The following is a 21,229-nucleotide window of genomic DNA, read 5'->3' as shown; positions in this document are numbered from 1 at the left end:
TGAAATAAGGTTGAGTCTGCATGTGCTATGTTTTGGTCTACTACATCGTCTACATAATGGGCACAGAAACTTATTGCTAAAAGTGAGGTTATTCGAAATTCCAGTATATTGTACATGATTCAAGTGTATTTCTGCCAGGATCCGTGAGGCTGGCACCCCCACAGCTAAACCATTCTGTTGATAAATAGAGCTGAATTCAATTTAATTTATTATCTAACACTTGCTGCTTGTGATGTAGGCCAACTTCTAATTCACACATAGTAGAACCAGGGGGTAAGTCTGATGCAATCTTATATAGTATTTTATTTTCCCATGCAGCAATCTTAGTTGATCAGATCCTTTTTTATTTTCATTTTTCTTTCCAGACATTTATTCTATACCAAATTGTGAATGTCTCCTAGTTGAACATTGTACTTATAGATACATACCTACCATTTGGAGGTTATACAGCATACAGCAACATCATGAAAATATTACCATATGAATGGATATCTGAATTCATTACTGCAAGATGATTTTAATGTGTTACATAAATTTATTTAACTCTTAATTGTGATTGTATATTCATATAGTTTTACCGTAAGATTACATTTCCAAAGAAGACAAGTTATTCATACAACCAAAGATATACCGTATTTACACGAATAATCCCTGCATATTTTTTTTAAAATGTTGAGGCACGAAATTGAGGTGCGGGTTTTATTTGCATCAAGGTTGCCAACACGCTCCTGGCTCACCTAGTTTTCGATGCTGAGTGTATAGTTATGCTTTGTGCAACCCTAGATGGAAGAAAACTGTCCCCATATGTCATATTTAAACGGAAAACAATTCAGACTTAATTCTAAACTGACTTTACATTAAAAAAAAATAGTACTGTAGTTTACAGAGTAATTTAAATTCAAATTTTCTCCGCGTCACGAAAGAATGCATCTTTGGGAACGTGCAGGGGTAGCTTTCTGCACTTTCACTCACTTCGGTGTGTGTATAGTGTGTTTCATACTTGAAAATAGAGTAAAATCGTAATTCTTTTTTATTCAGCGTTTTAAGGAATGCCACAATATCACGTAGCAGGCAGTATGCAGAAAAGCAGAATCCGTGAAAACTGGCGAGGGTTGGCATGTCAATTACAAGATGGGTATTAATTCAAAATCGCGTAATTAGAAGTCCAATTTCTGTATTACAAAGACTTCGAATTAACGAGGTTTTACTGTATCGCAAAGCTAACATATTTCCCCAGTGTGTCCACTTCAAGTGTTTACATTACACGAAAAAGAATTATTCACCATTGGTCGTGTTACGGTCCAGTAAAAAGAGACCACGCGTGAAAAGTGTTTCATATTCACCAACGTCAATTACTTCTGCTGTTATCTTAGATTTTCAAAACTCTGATAATGTCTATCTCGGATAACGCTCACTTCCGTATTCAAACTATGTTTTTGTTTCGTTCTGAGTCTGAACCACAAATTTTTCATACTAACGCCAAGGTTCTTAAACACTACTAACGCACGCCCGCACATAAAACAAATGACTACGTGCTGCCGCCACTATCGAAATGTAAACCAAGTTTTTTATTCCATTCGGGGTTTGCAAATAATTTGCATAAATTATGTCGGCTATTGAGCAGAAACGAAGAAAGGAGCCTAACATGACTTTCCGAGAGAGTCAATTGTTATTAAATTTGGTGGCTGAAAGCATTAACAAAGATAATAAAACAAATTATGGCCTATCCATTATATATTTCATTCAAATTATAAGGCAGTATTTCTTCATTCTTTATTTAAAAGTCACCCAGTCGCGTACCGTACAAGCTATAAACTATAACTGAGACTTCATTTTAGGCTTATCCATGTGTTTGGAATACCAGCTTATGTTCGATCATAGATAACACTGACAGTGTCGAAGCTTTACGTAATCTAAAATGTGTCTGAAAATCAGTGTCGTCATAGTCCTCGAAATATGCCGCACGTACTTTAATCTATGTAAGACGTTTGTTAATTGCATTATCTTGATCATATTACTTGTCGCTGTGATTTTCTCTAGCGTCTATGAGTAGCCATCTTGGAAGGCTATTATCTTAGATTTCCAATTTTACCGGCCAACCAATCTCCGGTAAAATTTTAAACCGAGATAAGAGAGGGCCAAGAGCCCTAACTTCGCCACAAATAAAGACATCAATAAATAAATAAATAAATAAATACTCGTTATCCAAGATAATGTTGTTGGTGAATACAAACTTGACTGTTATCTCGGATTACGTAGCATGAAACTAAGATGAAGGCTTTTACTCACGTTGGTGAATATGGGCCTTAGACGTGGACTGTGACTAATATAATTTAGCAGAGGATTCTAGTGATGCAAGAGACAACGAAACTTCCTATCTACAGGGAATAGAGCCTATTGCAAGTTCAGATTAATGAAATACCTGTCATGCAAGTAGGTCTACTTGCTCATTTTCATGGAAAATATATTTCATAGCAGTGATATTTGCGTAAAGACCACGTGGACCTCGCGGAGTGATACGAAATATTTGTTTATGCCTACGTTACTCTTTCGATGGAAGGAATTTTAGTTCATTTCATTTTTTACAAAATGAGCCTTCCTAAAATGAGGCTGGAGGCATTATTCAACGGCGGGGATTATTCGGGTAAATACGGTAAGTATAAATCATATTTTTACCATGGCACATACATGCTAATGAACACTGTCAGTAAGTTTTATATATATTTCAGAGGAATATTGGTTATTGTGTTGTGCAAGATTTCATGCTGGCAATTAAGGCTGAAGATGACCCAGTTTATAGTGTCAAAACTAGTCCCTTGTGTCTAATAAATATATTTGGTATTTAATCAAATTGTAGTGAATAAGTGGATCTCCCTTCCTCTATTTGTCACTACCCTCCTTACCAATCTTGTGGTCAGCGTGGAAACACAATGCAAAGTATGCATCGCTGTCCATGGTGATCACACACCCTTTTAAGAACCATCCCCTTTCTTTTGTGATGTCCAGGGAACCACCATGAGTTGCAGAGACTTGTGTAATTTATTGTCTCAGTGTAAAACTGTAATTTCTGTTCATCTCATTGCATATTCCTTTCAGGTGCCTACTGTACCGTACTGTAGCAGTTCTTCCTATTTATGGTTCAAGTTTCATTAAGCTATGTTATTGGCAGTGACAACATACGAAAGTTACTTTCATCCTTAAGTTTTGCACAGCAGAGTATAACTGAAGCTCAAGCCATCTCTTCCTAAATATCCATATTCAAACACAGGTTGTTTTGCAGTCTGCTCCAAAAATCTGAATTTCACAGCGAAACACTGAGCATACATTCAGCATTCAAGGTCAATTTACTGTAAAATAGGTCCTGTTTTCTCAGATATAACACACTGACACGTTTAACCCTCAACAATTGCAGGAGAGTCATTCTTGAACTTGTGACACTATTTGTATCATATTCCTTCACTTCTGTGTGTATAAAGTATGCACAACCTTCATTGCGCTTCTTCTGAATCTTGTCAACAATTCTTTACCCTTAGAAGGGACTTGCCCCAATCACTTCCTTCTACAGATTTTACTGTATCTAGCAAATATGAATGAGCTACTGATTGACATGGTCCTGAAAATTAAACTAGGTTCCTAGTGAAGTTCTTTGAAATTAATATTTTTTAATGTATGGGTTATATAATATAGTATTTGATGGCATGTTAAAAATTACCTTACTCTGAAGTGGACTGAAGTCATGAGAAATAAATATAAGATTTGAACAGATTTTTAATGTGTTTTTAACCTCTATCCTACTGCAGTGACACTAAGTGGCAAGCACCAACAACAAATTAAACCACTTAATTTGATTCTTATACAGGAAGGTGACCCAATGTAAAATACTAAAAGAAATAGTGCATAGGTTATTAGGAACACAATATTACTAATACTCTTGTGCTTCATACAGGATCAAACAAAGGGGAAGTTGCAGAAAATTAAAATGGCAAGTTTTGTTTAACTTTTTCCTAGATATATACACAACTTTTAAAAATACTGTACTTTTGCATATTTGGATTAGTAATATCCTTTAAACATAATGGAAATAAAACCAGAAGGGACTAGAATTTTGAACAGAACATGTGCAAATTCTTTTACAGCGTGCTTCAAGAAAGGATGAAATTTCCCAATTACCATATTCAAAGGGGAACAAAAATCATTGGCTACCAAAAAAGGAATGGCTATAAAAGGGGAGAGAATATGATTAACTTACGTTTAGCAGTGTTTATAATCAATATATCTTGGTATTAATCACTGTATCAACAAATCACTCATCACATATAGAACTTCATCACTGAAGTAAAATAGCAATTTCTTTTTTTTGTTTTTAAGCCTCAGCCTCTTGAATCATGGGATACTTAAAATTAGATATGAGCAACATAAAGGAAGACAACTATCTATATATTAGAAATAAGTGCAAGGTTTATTCCATATTCATTACTCAAGAAATAAAAATTATGTCTTGATACAAGTCTGCTGCCTGCAAATACCCATGGTTTTCAGCTTTATTAACTATTACAGTGTATTGAAGAATATAAACAAAATGCTCAGGTAAGAGTTAACAGGAGTGAAATATATACACACAGGAAATAGATGCAGACCAGCATCTTACTAGGTAAGCAGGTATAAATAGAGCACACACAAAATAAACACATCCTAAGGTGTGGCTGCTTAAGACTAACCACCAATTCTAGACATCTTATGCATTTCTTCTGAGTGTGGTCTGACTATGTGCGCTTACTTAGTAAGCTGCTGCTGTCCATCTGTTTCCTATTCATTAGTACAGTATATAAAAGGAAGAGTCCAAGAATATTTTACACAAATAGCAAAAACACACCTTCTGGAAGATTAGTTTTCCTTCACTAATATTCACACAAACTCGAGCAGTGGTATTGAAATCCAATATAGTTTACAGAACTGATGCTGGTTTTCTTGGAAATAGGAAATACATTTAATAACATTTAATGTGACAAAATGCTATTTTTCTAGCAGAGCTTCCACAGGAAAGCCATAGAAAATTTATGAAGTTGTTTACACACTGTGTGAGCTTTGAACCAAATATGTGTGCGTGTGTGTGTGTGTGTGTGTGAGAAGGAGAGAGAGAGAGAGAGAGAGAGAGAGAGAGAGAGAGAGAGAGAGAGAGAGAGGGGGGGACAGACAGAGAGAGTGTGTGTGTGTGTGTCTCATGAGGAACAATGTTGTTAAAAGCACCACGAACAGTCTAGTTCAAATTCACAATTTTAGCTCCTCGTGTCCAGAGGAGAACGGAGGGAAGCATTTGAGCATGGTCCCGCGATGTTTTAAGGGCATCGGATACTTTCCGTGCAAGTACAAGGCTACTAAAATCCATTCAGTACAGTAATCCAATGAACAAAGCACTTGCACAGGGAAGCCAGCATAGATTTCTCCTCGCTTTTGAATAATTCTTTTTCTTTCGTTGCATGAGGTTATGTTTGCCAGTGAATTATCCAAGTGCATTATTTGAATACTGTATATGGACTTTGGATACATTTTGGAAATAGTTTTTTCATGGTATTTGAAGTTTTAAACTGTGAATCAAAAACATATCAGATGTAAGGCTTTTCAGGTATTAGAATATTTAGTGATGGAATTCAAAATCACGTAATTCGAAGTCTGATTTTTGCGTTCCAAGGACTTTGAATTAATAAGGTTTTACTATACTGCAAAACAAACATCACAATGCACCAGTGTGTCTGTTTCAAGTGTTTACATTGCACGAAAAGAACTATACACCACCGGTTGTGTTACAATCAGAGTAAAAAGAGGCCGCGTGTGAGGAGTGTTTTAGACGTGGAGTGTGACGAAATTGTAAGCAATTTAGGACAGGATTCTAGTGATATAAGAGACAACAAATCTTCCTATTGCAATTTCAGATTAATGAAATATCCCATCAAGAAAGCAGACCTACTTGCTAATGTTCACGGCAAATATATTTCATAGCAGTGATAACGTATTTTTATAATCTCAGGTGAAGGAGCTATATCCGTAAATTTACATGTTCATATTTGCGTCAAGACCATGTGGACCTCTTGGAGTAATAGTAAGTGTTCCTTTATGCCTATGTTACTCTTTCGATGGAAGGAATTTTCGTTCATTTCATTTCTTATAAAATGAGCCTTCCTAAAATTAGGGCACAAGGATTATTCGTGTAAATACGGTATATAGCAGGGTAATTCAATTCTAGTGAGTTTTTTAGGCGTGGTTACATATGAGCATCCTGAGAGTGTATTTTTTATTTACATAGACTGAAGTTGTGTGTTAAAGTCCAGGAATCTCTCCTTAATTCACTGTTCAGGTACAAATTGCTTTATTTATGAAATATAACTCCTTATCTCCCATTCAAAGGCAACTGCTTTTTGTCCCACTCGAAGATTAGCTTTCAATCATTCTTTTCTGAATCTTCCCATTACTATTTAATACTGTACATGCAAACTAGATGTTTCATGTTTTTAATCATACCAACGATGAGCTTTCAGGACCTTGAAGTGGGACAGGTTTCTCATTACAGATTTCAACTTGAATCAGAAGAGAGGGAGTTCAGTAGAAAATAAGGGACTCCTACCTAAAGCAGGAAACTTAGTCAATAACTGCACAGGTTTCCATGAGTATTTGCTGACAACGACTGTATAAAAACAAATTTCACAAAGTTATTCAGCATTTTAAATATCAAATCCATGTTGCTCACTCCTATGATAACATTTCTTCTGTTAGATCAGTAACGAACCTAGATGGAGATTCACTAATTTTTACTTTGTAGTCTTTAATGAATAATATAAACACACTAAAACTAAGGTTAATCCCCCGAGAGTGTTACTATATATACACAGTGCCTCTTCTTTTAAACCAACTCCAACCCTTTCACCTTAGCTAGCAAGAAAAAAGGCAGATTAGATTGTTAAAGACTGCTAAAGCAACTAAGAAATATGTGCGACTGCCATAATACAATTGCTGCTATAATGCAGTTAAGAACTTTGCTAAATGTCAAAAAGGAACAACTTAGAACGTAATTTTGTTTTATGACAGCCTAGATATACTTAAAAATGGCAATACTGCCTACAGAAACTAAACTAATAAAGCAAGAGCATCATAGCCACTGTCTGCTCTTATATTAAGATTGTTAAAAAATATCTTTCACTTCATACTTAATTTTGTACTAATATTCTTTTGTTAATTAAAACAAGTTTCTAAACCAATGTCACATTCAATGTTAACATATAATGTTAAACTTTTTTTTCCTCTCTTCAAATTTTCATTGTGTGTTACATGTTAGCTATCTTGCACAGAAATGAGTAGACTGAAATTATTAACAACAGTAATTCCACAAACTAATCAACTTGCACATCACTTGGTGAAGGTGAATAATGGGAACCAATAGATGTATTGTCCTTTTATTTGCATAGCTTATCTGTAGAGTTGTCCAGACAACTGCCCAGTGTCTGCTAATGACAAATGCTACACTTAAGACCTTCCACATCTGTCATACCAGTTGCATGGCAATTTGTTTTGAGAAAGTCTGTGCTCTTAATCAGGGTTTCTGTGCCTCACTGATTTTTCCGTCAAGCTAGACTGGTTAATTATTCATTGATCAATGGTTACATACCAATGATTTCCAAGAATGATTTAGAGAAAAGGAGCCCGCAATGCTAGCTGCGAAGACAACTGAAGTTTTATTTAGTTAATGCCATCAGCAATGTAGACCAATTATGTATATGAATGAGGCATTAAAAAATTGGTAGAAATAATATTATTGGAACATGTGGGTCCAAGAAAGCAGTGTACTGTGGACAGTAAAAGAAAAAATTATCTTACAAAATTTCCCAACAAAAATCTGTTCTGAAAATAGTCCAAGAAAAAGATCAGACAGTACAATTATGATCTAAAATTAATGAAACCCAAATTCACTAAACATCTGGAAAAAAAAAATGATCCAAGGCAAAAGGGAATTCAGTATCAATACTTAATTTGGTAGCTTTGAGGACGTACAGCAAATGAAGTACAACATGAAATAATGAATAATAGTGGATGATTTAAAAGTGCCCTGAAGTACTTTTAATCACATGAAAATGCAATATATCAAGTATCAGCAGAAAAATAATGCACTGAGAAATGTGTTCACTTCGCTCTTTTTCTTCTTAAACACATGTATAATTAAGCAAAGCAACATTCTTTCACATAATTAAACAGTAGTAACACCAGCAACTTTGGGTGCATACACATACGTTATACTCCAAACACTGAATTAGCTACTTTTACCACAGAAATTATGAATGTGTTAATATATTCATTGATTTATTGCAATCAATGGAGCAAGTTACATCACTATTGTTCCATATTCACTCTTAAGTCAACTCTGATGAACAAGTTTATTTTGTGGAGTAAGTCTATCAATCAAGGGTTTTTTCATTCTGAAGTAAAACTGCAAATATGACTAATAACTTACAAATCTCTATTGTTGCTACTCATTCAGTGCATTTATTTTGGATTTCTATTTTACTAGGGGTTATGCACTTCGTTCAAATATTACATTATTTTCTGAAGAGAATGTTACAAAATGGAGTGACAGAAGAAAGAAGTAACAAACATGTGGCTAGTGGCTAGTATGCCTTGGTATTCCTACTTATGCTTACCTCACACACTTTATCCAGTCATCCTTCTCCTCAGGAGTAGCTGCAGACATTCGGTACACAGTATGCTTGCCTGCAAACCAAAACCATGTTTCAAATCACCTCCTATATCAAATTATAAGAGCATTTGCATAAGACTATGTAATTTTCAATCCCTCTATCAACAGCCTTAGTGCAGGGTCTCTTGAGTGAAATTTGAGGAAATGCAAAGGCACCAAAAAGCTAAGTGTGACAATAGCTGTAGAATTTAATTGTAAGGCTGCAATATTATTATTATTATTATTATTATTATTATTATTATTATTATTATTATTATTATTATTATTATTATTATTATTATTACAATTGCTTGACATCACATAACAGAAAAGAAAAACAGCTTCAGAGCTGGTGACAGTGGGGTTCGAACCCATTATCTCCCAAATGCAAACTCACAGCTACAGGATGAAAACTACGCAGTCACTTGCTCCGTTAGGCTACCTAAATCTGACAAAATATACCAATACAATATGTACCAATATATTAATATATGGGAAAAACAGTTAAAGGCTTCATGTATTTTTATCTTTTCTAATAAGCTTCCCTACAATATTAACAAGGATTGTACAGGTGATTTCTGATCATTTGTATGGATCCTTTGACAACCAAAATAGCTTGAACAGAATATATATTCTTAGGACAAAAAAGCCTTAAAATTTGGAAAATTTTTCTCTTGAACCAACGAAAAGTTGCATAACCCTTCAGCATTACAAATGTTACACGCTTCTTTGGACCGATTAACAGAAGATTCGTGTACTACTCAGGGTTAAGGTGAGAATGTTTCCCTGCAACAATGAAAACTGCAAGAAAACGTGTGCTGCAGTACGACAATTCATTGTGCTGTCACCAGGATTAAATGCATAGATTCACCGTCACTGAGCAACTTGCATAAGATAGGTAATACAAGTCAAGGAGCCATTGTAAGTCCATGGTGTAGGAAGCCATTTTCAATCCCCGATAAGAGGAGCCACATCCAGTCCATAATATCCAGAAGTGTGTGTGCGTGCGTTTGTACGAGACGCACAACCAAATCTATGGCACGCAGAGATTTGAAATTTTTGTTATACGTGGGCACAGCATTTCACAGATCACTCATGGCAGTGTCAAAGATTAATTCTTGCTCTATGAAATGAAGCTGTCAACGTGATAAGTAAGCAACACAAGTCTATTGACAACATGTAATACAGAATGAGGCTGTCATCTAAGAGACAAAACTTGGAGAGGAAGATTGTAGCACCAATTATCCTGATCAGGAATATAAATCCTCCTCCCTTCTGCAATGGAACAAGACTCTCAATCCAGAAACTGATGCCTAATATTATTGAATCTACCATCATGACTGGACATGAGGCAGGCGAAGTAGTTCTCATTTCTCGGATTTAAATCATCCATTTGTATATACCGTTTCAATTTAGAAGTCTGCAGTTCCCCGTTCATTTCAGTTTCGCTATTGACATCAACAAGGCACAAGGATAATTGCTTTAAGTTGTAGGACTTGGTCTTTGGAAACCGTGTTTCTCCCATAGTTAACTGTACATGGGTTTTTCATCTTAGCTCAAATAGAGGGAGACTTAATAGTTTATCTGAAAGCTCTACAACAAAAGAATAGTTTTCTTAATATAATATGGTCTTTTATATTGTTTCAATATTAATTGCCCTGCACACCACCCCAGTATCTTCATTGGGAGCAACAATATTTTAAAAATAAAATTTAAAAAAAAAAAAAAATATTTAAAACCTGTATATGTTAATAAAAAATGTTTTCATTTTGCTTTTAAGTAAATGGTTTCAAAACATGTAACGGTTGAATTAATAAACGCAGGCAAAGCCGCAGGTAACATGCTAGTAATAACAATTAAAGGACCAGCATGTGCCGTGAAAGTTTGGTCAAGTAGCCTGGATTTTTCCTTAGCCAGCCAAGGTCCTGTACCCCTAGAGACGGGAAAGTTAAGTATTTGGAGGGTCATATCCCGTGGAGCCAGTGAGAAAGGAGGTGTTCCCTTGGCCGGTCTTTGGGATTATGAGCGGTACACAGCAGTAGCCAACAAACACAGATGTCTTGTGTCTTCCAAAACTGCCAAAATTATTTAAAATTTTTTGAAAGTTGAAAGCTAGAGGATTGAGAAAATGGTTCACACTTATTTTCTAGCCCACCTATAGCCAGTGGTGGATGAATATGGAGGATGGTCTTTTGCCATCTTAAAAGGACACTGGTTTGCATTTGAAGCACATCTGAATACCATGTTTTTCCTTCCAGGAATTATTTATGTTTTCCATGTGGTGTCCTTTTCAGGGATTGTGTATTTTATGTCCCATGTTATTGATGTTGATTTTTTGTGTTTTAATATGGGTTCTGATCTTTTACTACTCAGCAGTTACTTGATGTGCAGGCCGATTTGCTTTTTTGTTGGATTTGTGTGTTTACCTATGTAAGTGTTAAGGTAGGTTTTAAAATTAGGTGGTTGGTCTCCTTCAATTTGCTTTTCAATGTGTTAACTTGTGTGCCCAATAATGGGAGTAACTTTTGAATGTCCAAGTTTCATTCAGTTATCATTGCAAACCACCAACAAAACTGGGTTTCATGTCTTTACAGACTGATTCTGCACAAATTACAACCTTGCAGCTGAGCTACTGAAACTGAAGGTCTATATTACAGGCATTGTAATGGTAAATATGAGGTCTGCCATCACAAGTGAGAAAAGCCGCAACATGGTGAATGAAACAACATGACATTATTGGCCTCCGAACAGATAACACTTCATGCTTGGTTGGGAAGGACAAGCAGATTATTGCTATGCTGTCCACTTTCTACAACAATTCCACTCAGCCTGTGCAAAGAATAAGATGTCAAGGTGCCGAGGAAATTTTAGAGAAACCTACTGCCATATGTGCTTATAATCAATACATGGGTGGGGGAGGTTTGATCTTTCTGACCACTATGCTAGCTCATACCTATTTACACAAGTTAGTGAAGTGGTGGAGAAAAATGTTCTTCTGGCTCCTGGAGATCACAGTAGTGGATGTCTTCCTACTCTTCAAAGAAGGTAACAATGGAATGACCCATCTGAAGTTTAGTTAAAACTTGGTAAGACAACTTGTAGGAAATGTGCAGAATACATAGAACAGAAACCTTCCACAACAGATGAAGTGAGGCTGAATGGCAAGCTGCACCTGCTGAACCCCCATCCTAAAGGAAAAACTAAGGATTGCAAGGTTTTCAGCGACAGGAAAGTTGTTGGAGGGAGGCAAGAGACAGTCCAATTCTGTAAAACCTGTGAGAAGAAACCAGGTCTCCATCCAGGCATTTGCTTTGAACACTTCCACACACACAAGACATACAGTTAAGTGAAAAACATATTGTGTCATAAATACGACACATTCATTAATTTTGTAGTTCCTTTCTGCATGTATTGTTACAACCAGTACTTAATACCAGGTTTTAAAATATGAAGAATGGCGACAGAAATTAATATGAGTTGGGAGAAATCAGGGCTTATAAATAATTTGAGTGCAAAGGGTTGAGGACTGAATGCGCCCTTAACCTTGAAGTGACCATTAATGGCAAGAAAGGGTGCAATATGGAGTCTTCAGCAACTAGCTCTTGATATACGAATCTCTCTCAAACTATATCAGTTATCAGTGTTGCGATTAGTAATGTGCTTCTCTATGATGTGATTGCACGCTGCGTGGAATTAGAATGTGTGTGTTCACTGAGGATCTTGGTTCTATGAAGTTAAGAAAAAAAACTCAACACTGTATCTCAATTTATGAACATCCTCAATGAATCGACAGTTCAAATACCATGAACTATAAGACTCCAACATGCACAAATGTTTTTCTATCCAGATTATTGGAAACAGGTATAGTATTTCAAGTGTTCTAGGCTTGGGAGGCAATTGCTGAGGATGACTTGAGAAGAAAGCTCTCCAATCACAATGTATGTACCATTCAGAAGTGTAGTGAAGTTGGTAGAATCACATGTACAACAGTTATTACATTTTAATCTTTGATAAAGACTTTTCATGCTTTTTAACTTCATGATATAGATGTTGATTCCCTATGGGAATCAACATCTATATCATCTGATGGCCAAGCAGGCATCAATTTTTGGTAATGAGAATCTCTCATAGCGCATTGGCACTGCCGGTGACTCCAATTAGCCTACGCAGTGGCCTCCACGGTATGCACTAGCCATGCGTCTTGGTAGGTGTGCTAGGTACCAACTGATGAGCCCAGCCTAGCACACGGGGGCGAAACGCTAGCAACCAGGAATGAGTTAGCTAGAAAATTTATAATGTCCAATAACGGACCATTTATATTGTAACTTCATGGCTGTATTTGAAGTTTATGCCCTTTGCAAAATGTCTTCAGATTCTTGTCACATTATCTACAATTTGTTTGATGTCAAAATGCAATCTGGTTCAACTCCAAAAGTACTACTATGATGAACTCGGCAGACATTTTAGAAGGAAGTCAATATGTTTAATACTGTATTTGTCAACCACTGTTACAGAATCTCTTATAAAGCATGTATAAAAATTTGCATATACAGTTTACCAAATGCCAGTTCAGGACAGAAATGAAGATAAAACTACTACACACACTGCTGCAACTAATTAAATTTCAAAACGAATAATTTTTTGACTTACTATATAAAGTTCCTAGTTTACCTTCCTCGTTGCCCTTTTACTTTGTGGATGTATGCTAAATGAATTCCAAGCTGTATCTGGTTAAAACTCGAGGGCACTGAAGAATTGGTAAGGTATTACACTAGCAACTTACCTTCAACAACCTTGCCTTCACTGTCTGTCTTGCAAGCCTTTATGAAGTCTGTCCCACTGGCATACAGCTCAAAGCAATGGTGCTTGTGGCGGTCCGTCACTTCTCGTACCTGAATATTTTCCAAAGGTATGATGCCTCGTGGTTCTTTGTCTGTAGTATACTCGAAGTAATATAAGCAGTTGTCATTCAAGATAAACCAACGCCTCTTCCAACTTTTATACCGGCCCCCTGAAGAAAAGAAATCATTTTAAGCAAGAACACAGGAATAATACATTTCTGAATGTGATAATGTACAGAAGAATTCTACAAACCTTGCTTCCAAAGCCAGCCTTCTTTATCTGGGTTGAAGAATGTGTGCATCAAATCATTACCATCATCTTCGGGTATCTTGAATGGTTCAGTCTTTATACTCTCATACAAACTCTGCAAATGAAATATTCAATTTCACAGTATGTCCTGGTGTTTCATAACAGACAGAACATCTAGATCAAATACCTAGAATCTAAACAATTGTATGAAAATACAAATTATCACAATGGAAAAGCTGCATCATGATAATGCTGGACAGTATACATCTCTTAATAAAAGACTTTTCATGCTTTGTTACTCCATGGTTGTATTTGAAGTTTATGCCCTTTGCAAAATATCTTCTTCAGATCCTTGTCACATCTACAATTCGTTTATCACCGATGTCGAAATGCAATCAGGTTCAACTTTAAAAGTACTACTTTGATGAACTTCACAGATATTTTAGAAAGAAGTCAATATATTTGTAAATTTTTTATTAAGTAGATTAAAGTTGTATTTCTCAAGAGGGGATGGAGGAGATATACACTTCAGGAGAACATTGCACAACGTCATGTGAAATAAAGAATAACTTCCCACGTATATAAGAATTAAATAATGTTTTCAGAGGAACAAAAACCAACACTTAAACACAATTATTACACATTTATGAAACATTCTGTAAATTTTCAACCGTCTCCATACCTATGGACACATTTTTCCTACCGTTGTGGAAGTGTGAAAATCTCTTTATGGTAGAAATACGCTGAAGGCACCGATACACTGCTCTCCTCACGACCTCGTGAGTCTCATAGTGCTGGTCTCTCATCTGCTCCTTTACAAAATTAAAAACATAGTCAGAGGGTGCTGTCGGGATTAGGGAGTATGCGGCATAACTTCCCATCAAAAGTTTTCTATGTTCTCAGTGGTGAAATGAGCACTATGGGGGCGGGCATCATGTTGCAGGATGATGTTATTTCCAGGAAGTTTATTACACTATGCACAACGAAGCTTGTGAAGAGTCAACGTAACTGGCAGCATTTATGATTTGTCCAGGTTCAAAAAATTCAGCCGGCACCTTCTGCATCTCAGAAGACTGTGCCCATAACTTCGCCAGCAGACTTCACTGTCTTTTTTTTTTTTTTTTTCCACTGTCTAATTCAGCACTCAAACCTTTGTTTCTAAGTGTTCCTGTAGCGAAGGGCTACAAATATTCAATTCAGAAATATGTAAAATTTCACTACAAAATTGGCACTGTTTCAGCATCCCAGACATATACTTCCTGTTTCCAGCCATTTACTTACATAAATAAGAAAACTAAATTTCTTAATTATGGTGCTCTAAAATTGACTAATGTAATAAAACCAGGTGTAAAGACACAGAAAAGAGCTGTTAAAGTACTTGAAACCTGAAAACGTAGAGCGGTACGAAAACCTTATCTGCAACCCAGGATCCTAAAAATTCCGAAATCAAAGCCGATATCAAATCCAATTTCAATATTGGATAATTCAGACATGGGTACAAAGTTCAAAATAAGTTTCAATTTCAGAAGCTTAACAAAACCAAGGACATCAAAGCACACACAAATAGCCGTGTGTTATTCTTAATTTAATCTGATATTATGAAAGAGAATTGAAAACATTACCTGTGTTGAATGATTATTGAAAGTTTTGTGCCAAAATGTACCAGTGTATGTGAAAAATACATTTATAGAAATTCAGTGGTGAGTCACTGATTTAATCTGCCTTGTTGACCTATTTCCTTCACATAGCAGATCCTAGTTTTCTTCATATTTAAATGGAACTATATATATTTTTCCCGTATTTTACGCAACAGTGTACATTAAAGAATTTAAATTCATTATAAAGTCCTAGAAAATCACAATATTTTATGAGATTCTCTAGGAATGTTGCATCTTACATTTGAAAAGCAATTGAAAGAACATTTAATCTTATTTACCGATTTATTCTTCAGGTACAATTAATTGAAATATTCCATGCCGGTTTCTTAAAATAGCGTAAATCTACTTACGCTGTTATTGCACCCAAGTCCTCAATTGTCTCACCATGTTAACAGCTGTTGTACTTCCTCTTAAAACAATCACCACCACCATGACCTGTTAACAGCTGAGATTCAGACCGGCTACTGATGCTAGGTCAAACACGTGCACATTCCTTACAAGGTTAAGCACTATGCGTGCGCCTCCTGTACAGCTGCTTAGGTCTCTGAGGGTAGAAGCACTGCTGGACAGTCGTGGTTTATAAGAAAAACCCTGTATTTTCACCATGAAGTTCATTTCCTCGTGTGTTCCTAGTCTTTTGCCAACAGTAATCACTTATCTTATGTACCTTTTTTCCTTTGTTTATTCAGCTTTCTTCTATCCTGTGTTAACTGCATCAAGATTGAAGATCTGTCAAAATGGCCATTCAATGAGAGTTGATGCCTGCCTTCCAGATAAAGCTGAGAAGCACAAATGAGTTCATCAGGGGCTGAAAAATGGGTTCAGTAGAACTGGAACAGAGGAGGAGAGAGTCAATCTATTTGAAGATTACAGTGTATATAGATCTTCCTTTTCATGTTTTCATGTTTGTCCTGAAGTCTTCTTTTTCCATTGCTCCTTCTTCCCACACTGACCTGTTCCCATCTTTATTTCAAGTGCTCCTTTTCATGTCCCTAAAGCTTAGCTGAAGACAAATGAAAAATGTGTTTCAATGTGAAACCAAACCATATACTTCCAGAATCAGAATTTTGAAATCTAAGGAAAAATAATTACCACTCCAAATTTTATACAGCTATTTCACAGATGAAGTATTCTTTTACAACTCAGATCATGAAGAGCAATTCAGAAAATCTGAAAGTCATCTTTTTAAACTACCAAAACTAGTTCTTACCGTGAGGAGCTCTTGGGGTAAGTCGCCACCATTGTTAATACCCCGATTCATCGAAATGAACTGCTCCACTGTCGGCTTCTCCTTCACACTCGGGTTGTGCAAACTTGTGTTCAACATTATTATTGCAAATGATAGCACGTAGCACGTATCTAAAACAGAAGCATAGCCAATATACAAATTGACAAACTTAATGAATAGTACGCCTGGAATGGAATTATAATTATAATTGTTATCAGCAAGTAACAAGTAACATTATCAGAGTAACAAGAAGTTTTTAGGGAAGACATTGAATGTCCTGGAAAAAAAATCACACACAGCAAAGATAACTTAAAAAATACAAGAAATATTTCAAAATGCATGCATTACTCCATCCTAAATTATATTTCAACTTAAAAATTACCATTAGAGAGATTGTTTTTCTTTTGCCAGTCAGTGTACCAGTATTGAAAGATTGAAGTAGGGATCCAAGTTATATCATCACACATATAAATCCTGTGAAAGGAAGGCAATAAAACACCACACAGCAGGTGTTCAGCACAGAAATCACACTCATTTAAAACTAGTTTTTGTAGACTGAAGAACCGAAATGTTATAAGTTGAGTCGAAACTGAAAAGAGATTGCTTCAAATATTACCAAAACAACAATATGTTCTGTATAAAAGCCTGAAGGAGTGAGAAACGTATCGCAACTGAAATATAAATCTAATGCAGGTGTTCAAACACACAGCATTTTATAATTATCTTCAGATATGTATGTAAGCACAGCATTGCAGCACACTAAACAAGCAAGATTGGGGACTGTATCAGTTGTAATTTTGAAATATTTTGTAAATAGAGTAGTATTTGAAAGGAGAAACTGATTTAATTTTATGGCATGTATCTGTAATAATAATGGCGTGTGTCCACCAGAGACCTGCTGCAGACCTTTTGAGTTGACACCTTGCAGGTCACCCGAGCATCTGTGATGATGTGGCCCTACCCAAGGAAAATTATAATGGTGACTGTACAAACATCCAGCCTCCCCGAGCCAGAGGAATCAACCGAGGAAAGTTAAAATCCCACATCCAGCCAGGAATCAAACCCAAGATTCCTTGGAAGAAAGGACAGTATACGTGCTAACCATTTAGCCATAAACCAGACGGCATATCTGTAACTTGTTCAATCTAATTGAGCAAATCTGTCATTATAACACCTAAGTTCATTACTAACACACAACAGAGCATGTTAGTATAAATTAACGTAACTTGAGTACGAACCTACTTTTTAACAAGTGAAGGCCTCTTCTGGTACCGAATATTAAATCTGAATGTTGTTAGGATTTATTATCAAATTGTTTTTTGGCACAGTGAGTAATCTCAACTGATGCAGATCTTTATTCTCACAGTGAACCTGAAATATTTGTCCTAAATGCATGAATGCATAATTCCATATAAGCAAATTTTATTTTATTTTTAATTTATTTTATTTCTATTTCATTGGTCAACTGAATGTCTGATATTGCATGTCACTCGCAGTAATGCTATTGTGGTAGGCCCTTTTTTAAAGCTGGATTGGAGAGAGTCAAGGAGGAAATTCAGACATCAAGTGTTCATCAATGCAGGATCTGTTCCGAATGTACAATTCACTTCATGGACGACTGTGTAAATATCATATTTCCAGTAATTTGAACTATTGAAGTTACAAAGTGTGACCCCAGTCAGAACAGTCTTCCTCTCCATCTCGTGCGAACTATCTGCTACTACGTGCATTGCTTATAAAGGGAACTATTGTAAGAATTTATTTGTATTTACTTGGGGGATGAACGTTGTTCACGTCCGCAGGATTTACCTTCTCATTGCCCTGCACGTGTCCCCTGGGTGGTGCTAAGCGAGCAACAGCAATAGGCAGCCAGTCTATCCTAGGATCTCCTGACTATCAAATTATGTCAAAGACACCATGTGGAAACTGTCATTCCCAGAGCTCTTTAACAAGAAACATTGGTCCCACTATTCATATTTTCCAACTCAATATAGAAAGTATCAGCAGAGCAAAGTGTGATCATCTCTCAAAAGTACTCAGAGAGAACAACATAGATGTTGTCCTTCAAGAAACACAAGTTGCTAATGAAGAACAACTCCGTACTAGAGGTCGTATTGCTGGGTGCACGGCACTAGGAGCAACTTACCATGAAGCATACGGAGTGGCCACATATGTCCGTAATAATATCAAAGCTGAGCTATTATCTCAAAGCACAGAAGAAAACGTTCATCAGGTTGTCATCCGACTGAATAATGTAACAATCATCAACATCTACAAACCACCATGTATTTTATGGCCTCAGTATGTTGTACCTTCTGCAAAACATCTTGCAATTTATGTGGGAGATGTCAATAGACATCATGAACTCTAAAAGTATTCTGAAACAGATGTTTGTGGACTTACATTAATGGACTGGTGCGAAAGTAACAACCTGCATCTAGCATTTGACGCTGAAGATCGAGGAACTTTTCGATCAGCTGCATGGGCTAGAGATTCAAATCCAGATTTATACTTTGTCAGCTCCAACATTAATGGAAATCCCTTGCATACTACACGCAAAGTGATGGGAGATTTCCCTCACAGCCAGCATAGACTAGTAATACTCTAATTTGGTGCGTTAATAATTCCCATTATATGTTCAACGCCACGTCCCCGATGGAATTTTCAGAAAGCTGATTGGTCTGCATTCTCTGTAGAACTAGATAAATGTATTCTTTGGATTCCTCCAAATCACCAAAGTTATTAACGTCTTGTTGGCGCAGTTATATCTACTGCTAAGAAATGTATGCCCAGGGGCTATTGGAAAGAATATGTTCCTGGCTGGAATGCTGAGATTGAGAATTTCCAACAAAACAGCAATGCAGAATCTGCTAACAATCTTCTGGCTAGCTTGGACGATTGCCGAAGACAAAAATGGGTTGAAACTGTCGAAAGCTTAGATTTTACTCATTCTAGCAGAAAGGCCTGGGGCCTTCTTAGAAGGCTAGGAGATGGTGCACCAGTGGTGAAGGGTCAACCTCAGGTGACAACTGACCAAATAGCTTCCCATATTGTAACAACTTCCCGAGTTCCAGCTGATATGAAGCATACAAAGTATGTTAGATGCCAGCTTCATGCTCTGAAACTATCAGCACCTCGCATATATAGCTATTCATGTCCCTTTACAGCCCATGGTGTTCAAGAGGCCCTCAAAGAACTAAAACCTGGTAAGACACCTGGATTCGATGTAATTCATCCAGAATTCCTCATACATATGAGAGACAATGCAAAGAGATGGATGGCACAGTTCTAAACGGATATTCTCCAGACTGGACAAATGCCACCTGATCTCAAGAAAGCTAAAATTATTCCATATTGAAGCCTGGAAAACCTGAAAATAGACCTGACAGTTACAGACCAATAGCCTTCCTTAGCTGTTGCTAGAAAATCTTTGAAAGGCTTATCTACAACAGAATTGGATCAACCATTTTTTAACTCGTTCCTGTGGATCAAGCAGGCTTCAGACCTAACCGAAACTGCTGCGATCAAGTACTTTCATTAATATCTTATACTGACGCCGGATACCAGCAAAAGCTTAAAACATCTGCTGTCTTTGTGGATCTCACTGGTGCTTTTGATACCGTGTAGAAGGGAGGATTGATTTATAAATATTACTCAGAGCTATACCCTGCAGAACAATTGCACGGCTTATAAACACATGATCAGCGACAGGAAATTCCAGGTCTGTTTAGGTGAAAAGAAAAGCTCTGTGAGAAAACTGCATAATGGTTTGCCCCAAGGATCAGTTTTATCGCCACTACTGTTTAATCTGTACATCTCTGATCTTCCAGAAACAATATCCAGAAAGTTCTGCTATGCTGATGACTTGACCCTGGCGACACAACACAATATATTTGAGAAAACTGAAGACACTTCGACTCAGGACTTATCCACATTGGCAGAATATTTTAGGAAATTGAGACTCAGACCCAATACAGCCAAGACGGAGGTTTCTTGCTTCCATTTGAGCAACCGGCTTGCTAACATAAAACTAAATATTACCTTCTCCAATCGAGTACGTAATCACAATAGGTATCCAAAATATCTCGGTGTTACCTTGGACCAGACTTTATCATTCAAGCAACATCTTTTGAACTTGTTGAAGAAACTGAAAATGGAAAATATTATTCAGAAGCTAACTGGTACTACTTGGGGATCTACTGCTAGCATCCTGCGCTCTTCAGCCTTAGCACTGGTTTTCTCTGCTGCTGACTATTGTGCTCCAGTGTTGATTAATAGCCTGTATACAAAATATATGACCCGCAATTGAATACCAGCATGCGTCATATCTGGCACCATCAGATCAACTCCAGTTCACTGGCTCCCACTGTTGTCTGGAATAATGCCACCTGACTTATGAAGATCCAGTGCTCTTGTTCGAAAGTACAACAAGATCTGCAATAATCCTCTGCTACCTGTTCTAAATGACATACCAGGTCTTTGTCTCCAAAGACTGAAATCACGACATCCACCCCTTTGTGATGCTGCTCTGAA

At 36.6% G+C, this 21,229-nt stretch overlaps 1 protein-coding gene across 8 annotated transcripts in view; it reads right to left on the bottom strand.

The window, feature by feature from the left end:
• The window catches only part of step (cytohesin steppke), a 512,416-nt gene that overhangs the window by 35,543 nt on the left and 455,644 nt on the right, over positions 1-21,229 (bottom strand). For all 8 annotated transcript variants that reach the window (XM_067149871.2, XM_067149876.2, XM_067149875.2 and 5 more), the window contains 4 exons: positions 16,679-16,827; positions 13,814-13,925; positions 13,503-13,730; positions 8,685-8,754 (listed from right to left, as the gene is read on the bottom strand). In XM_067149871.2, coding sequence (XP_067005972.1) covers positions 8,685-8,754; positions 13,503-13,730; positions 13,814-13,925; positions 16,679-16,827 — 559 coding nt within the window. The remainder of the gene's footprint in view (positions 1-8,684; positions 8,755-13,502; positions 13,731-13,813; positions 13,926-16,678; positions 16,828-21,229) is intronic.

Source organism: Anabrus simplex, chromosome 6, assembly GCF_040414725.1.
Source record: "Anabrus simplex isolate iqAnaSimp1 chromosome 6, ASM4041472v1, whole genome shotgun sequence".
NCBI classification, from domain to species: Eukaryota; Metazoa; Arthropoda; class Insecta; order Orthoptera; family Tettigoniidae; genus Anabrus; species Anabrus simplex.
Note: the sequence above shows the minus strand (reverse complement) of the source record. Positions and strands in the feature narration are given on the sequence as shown.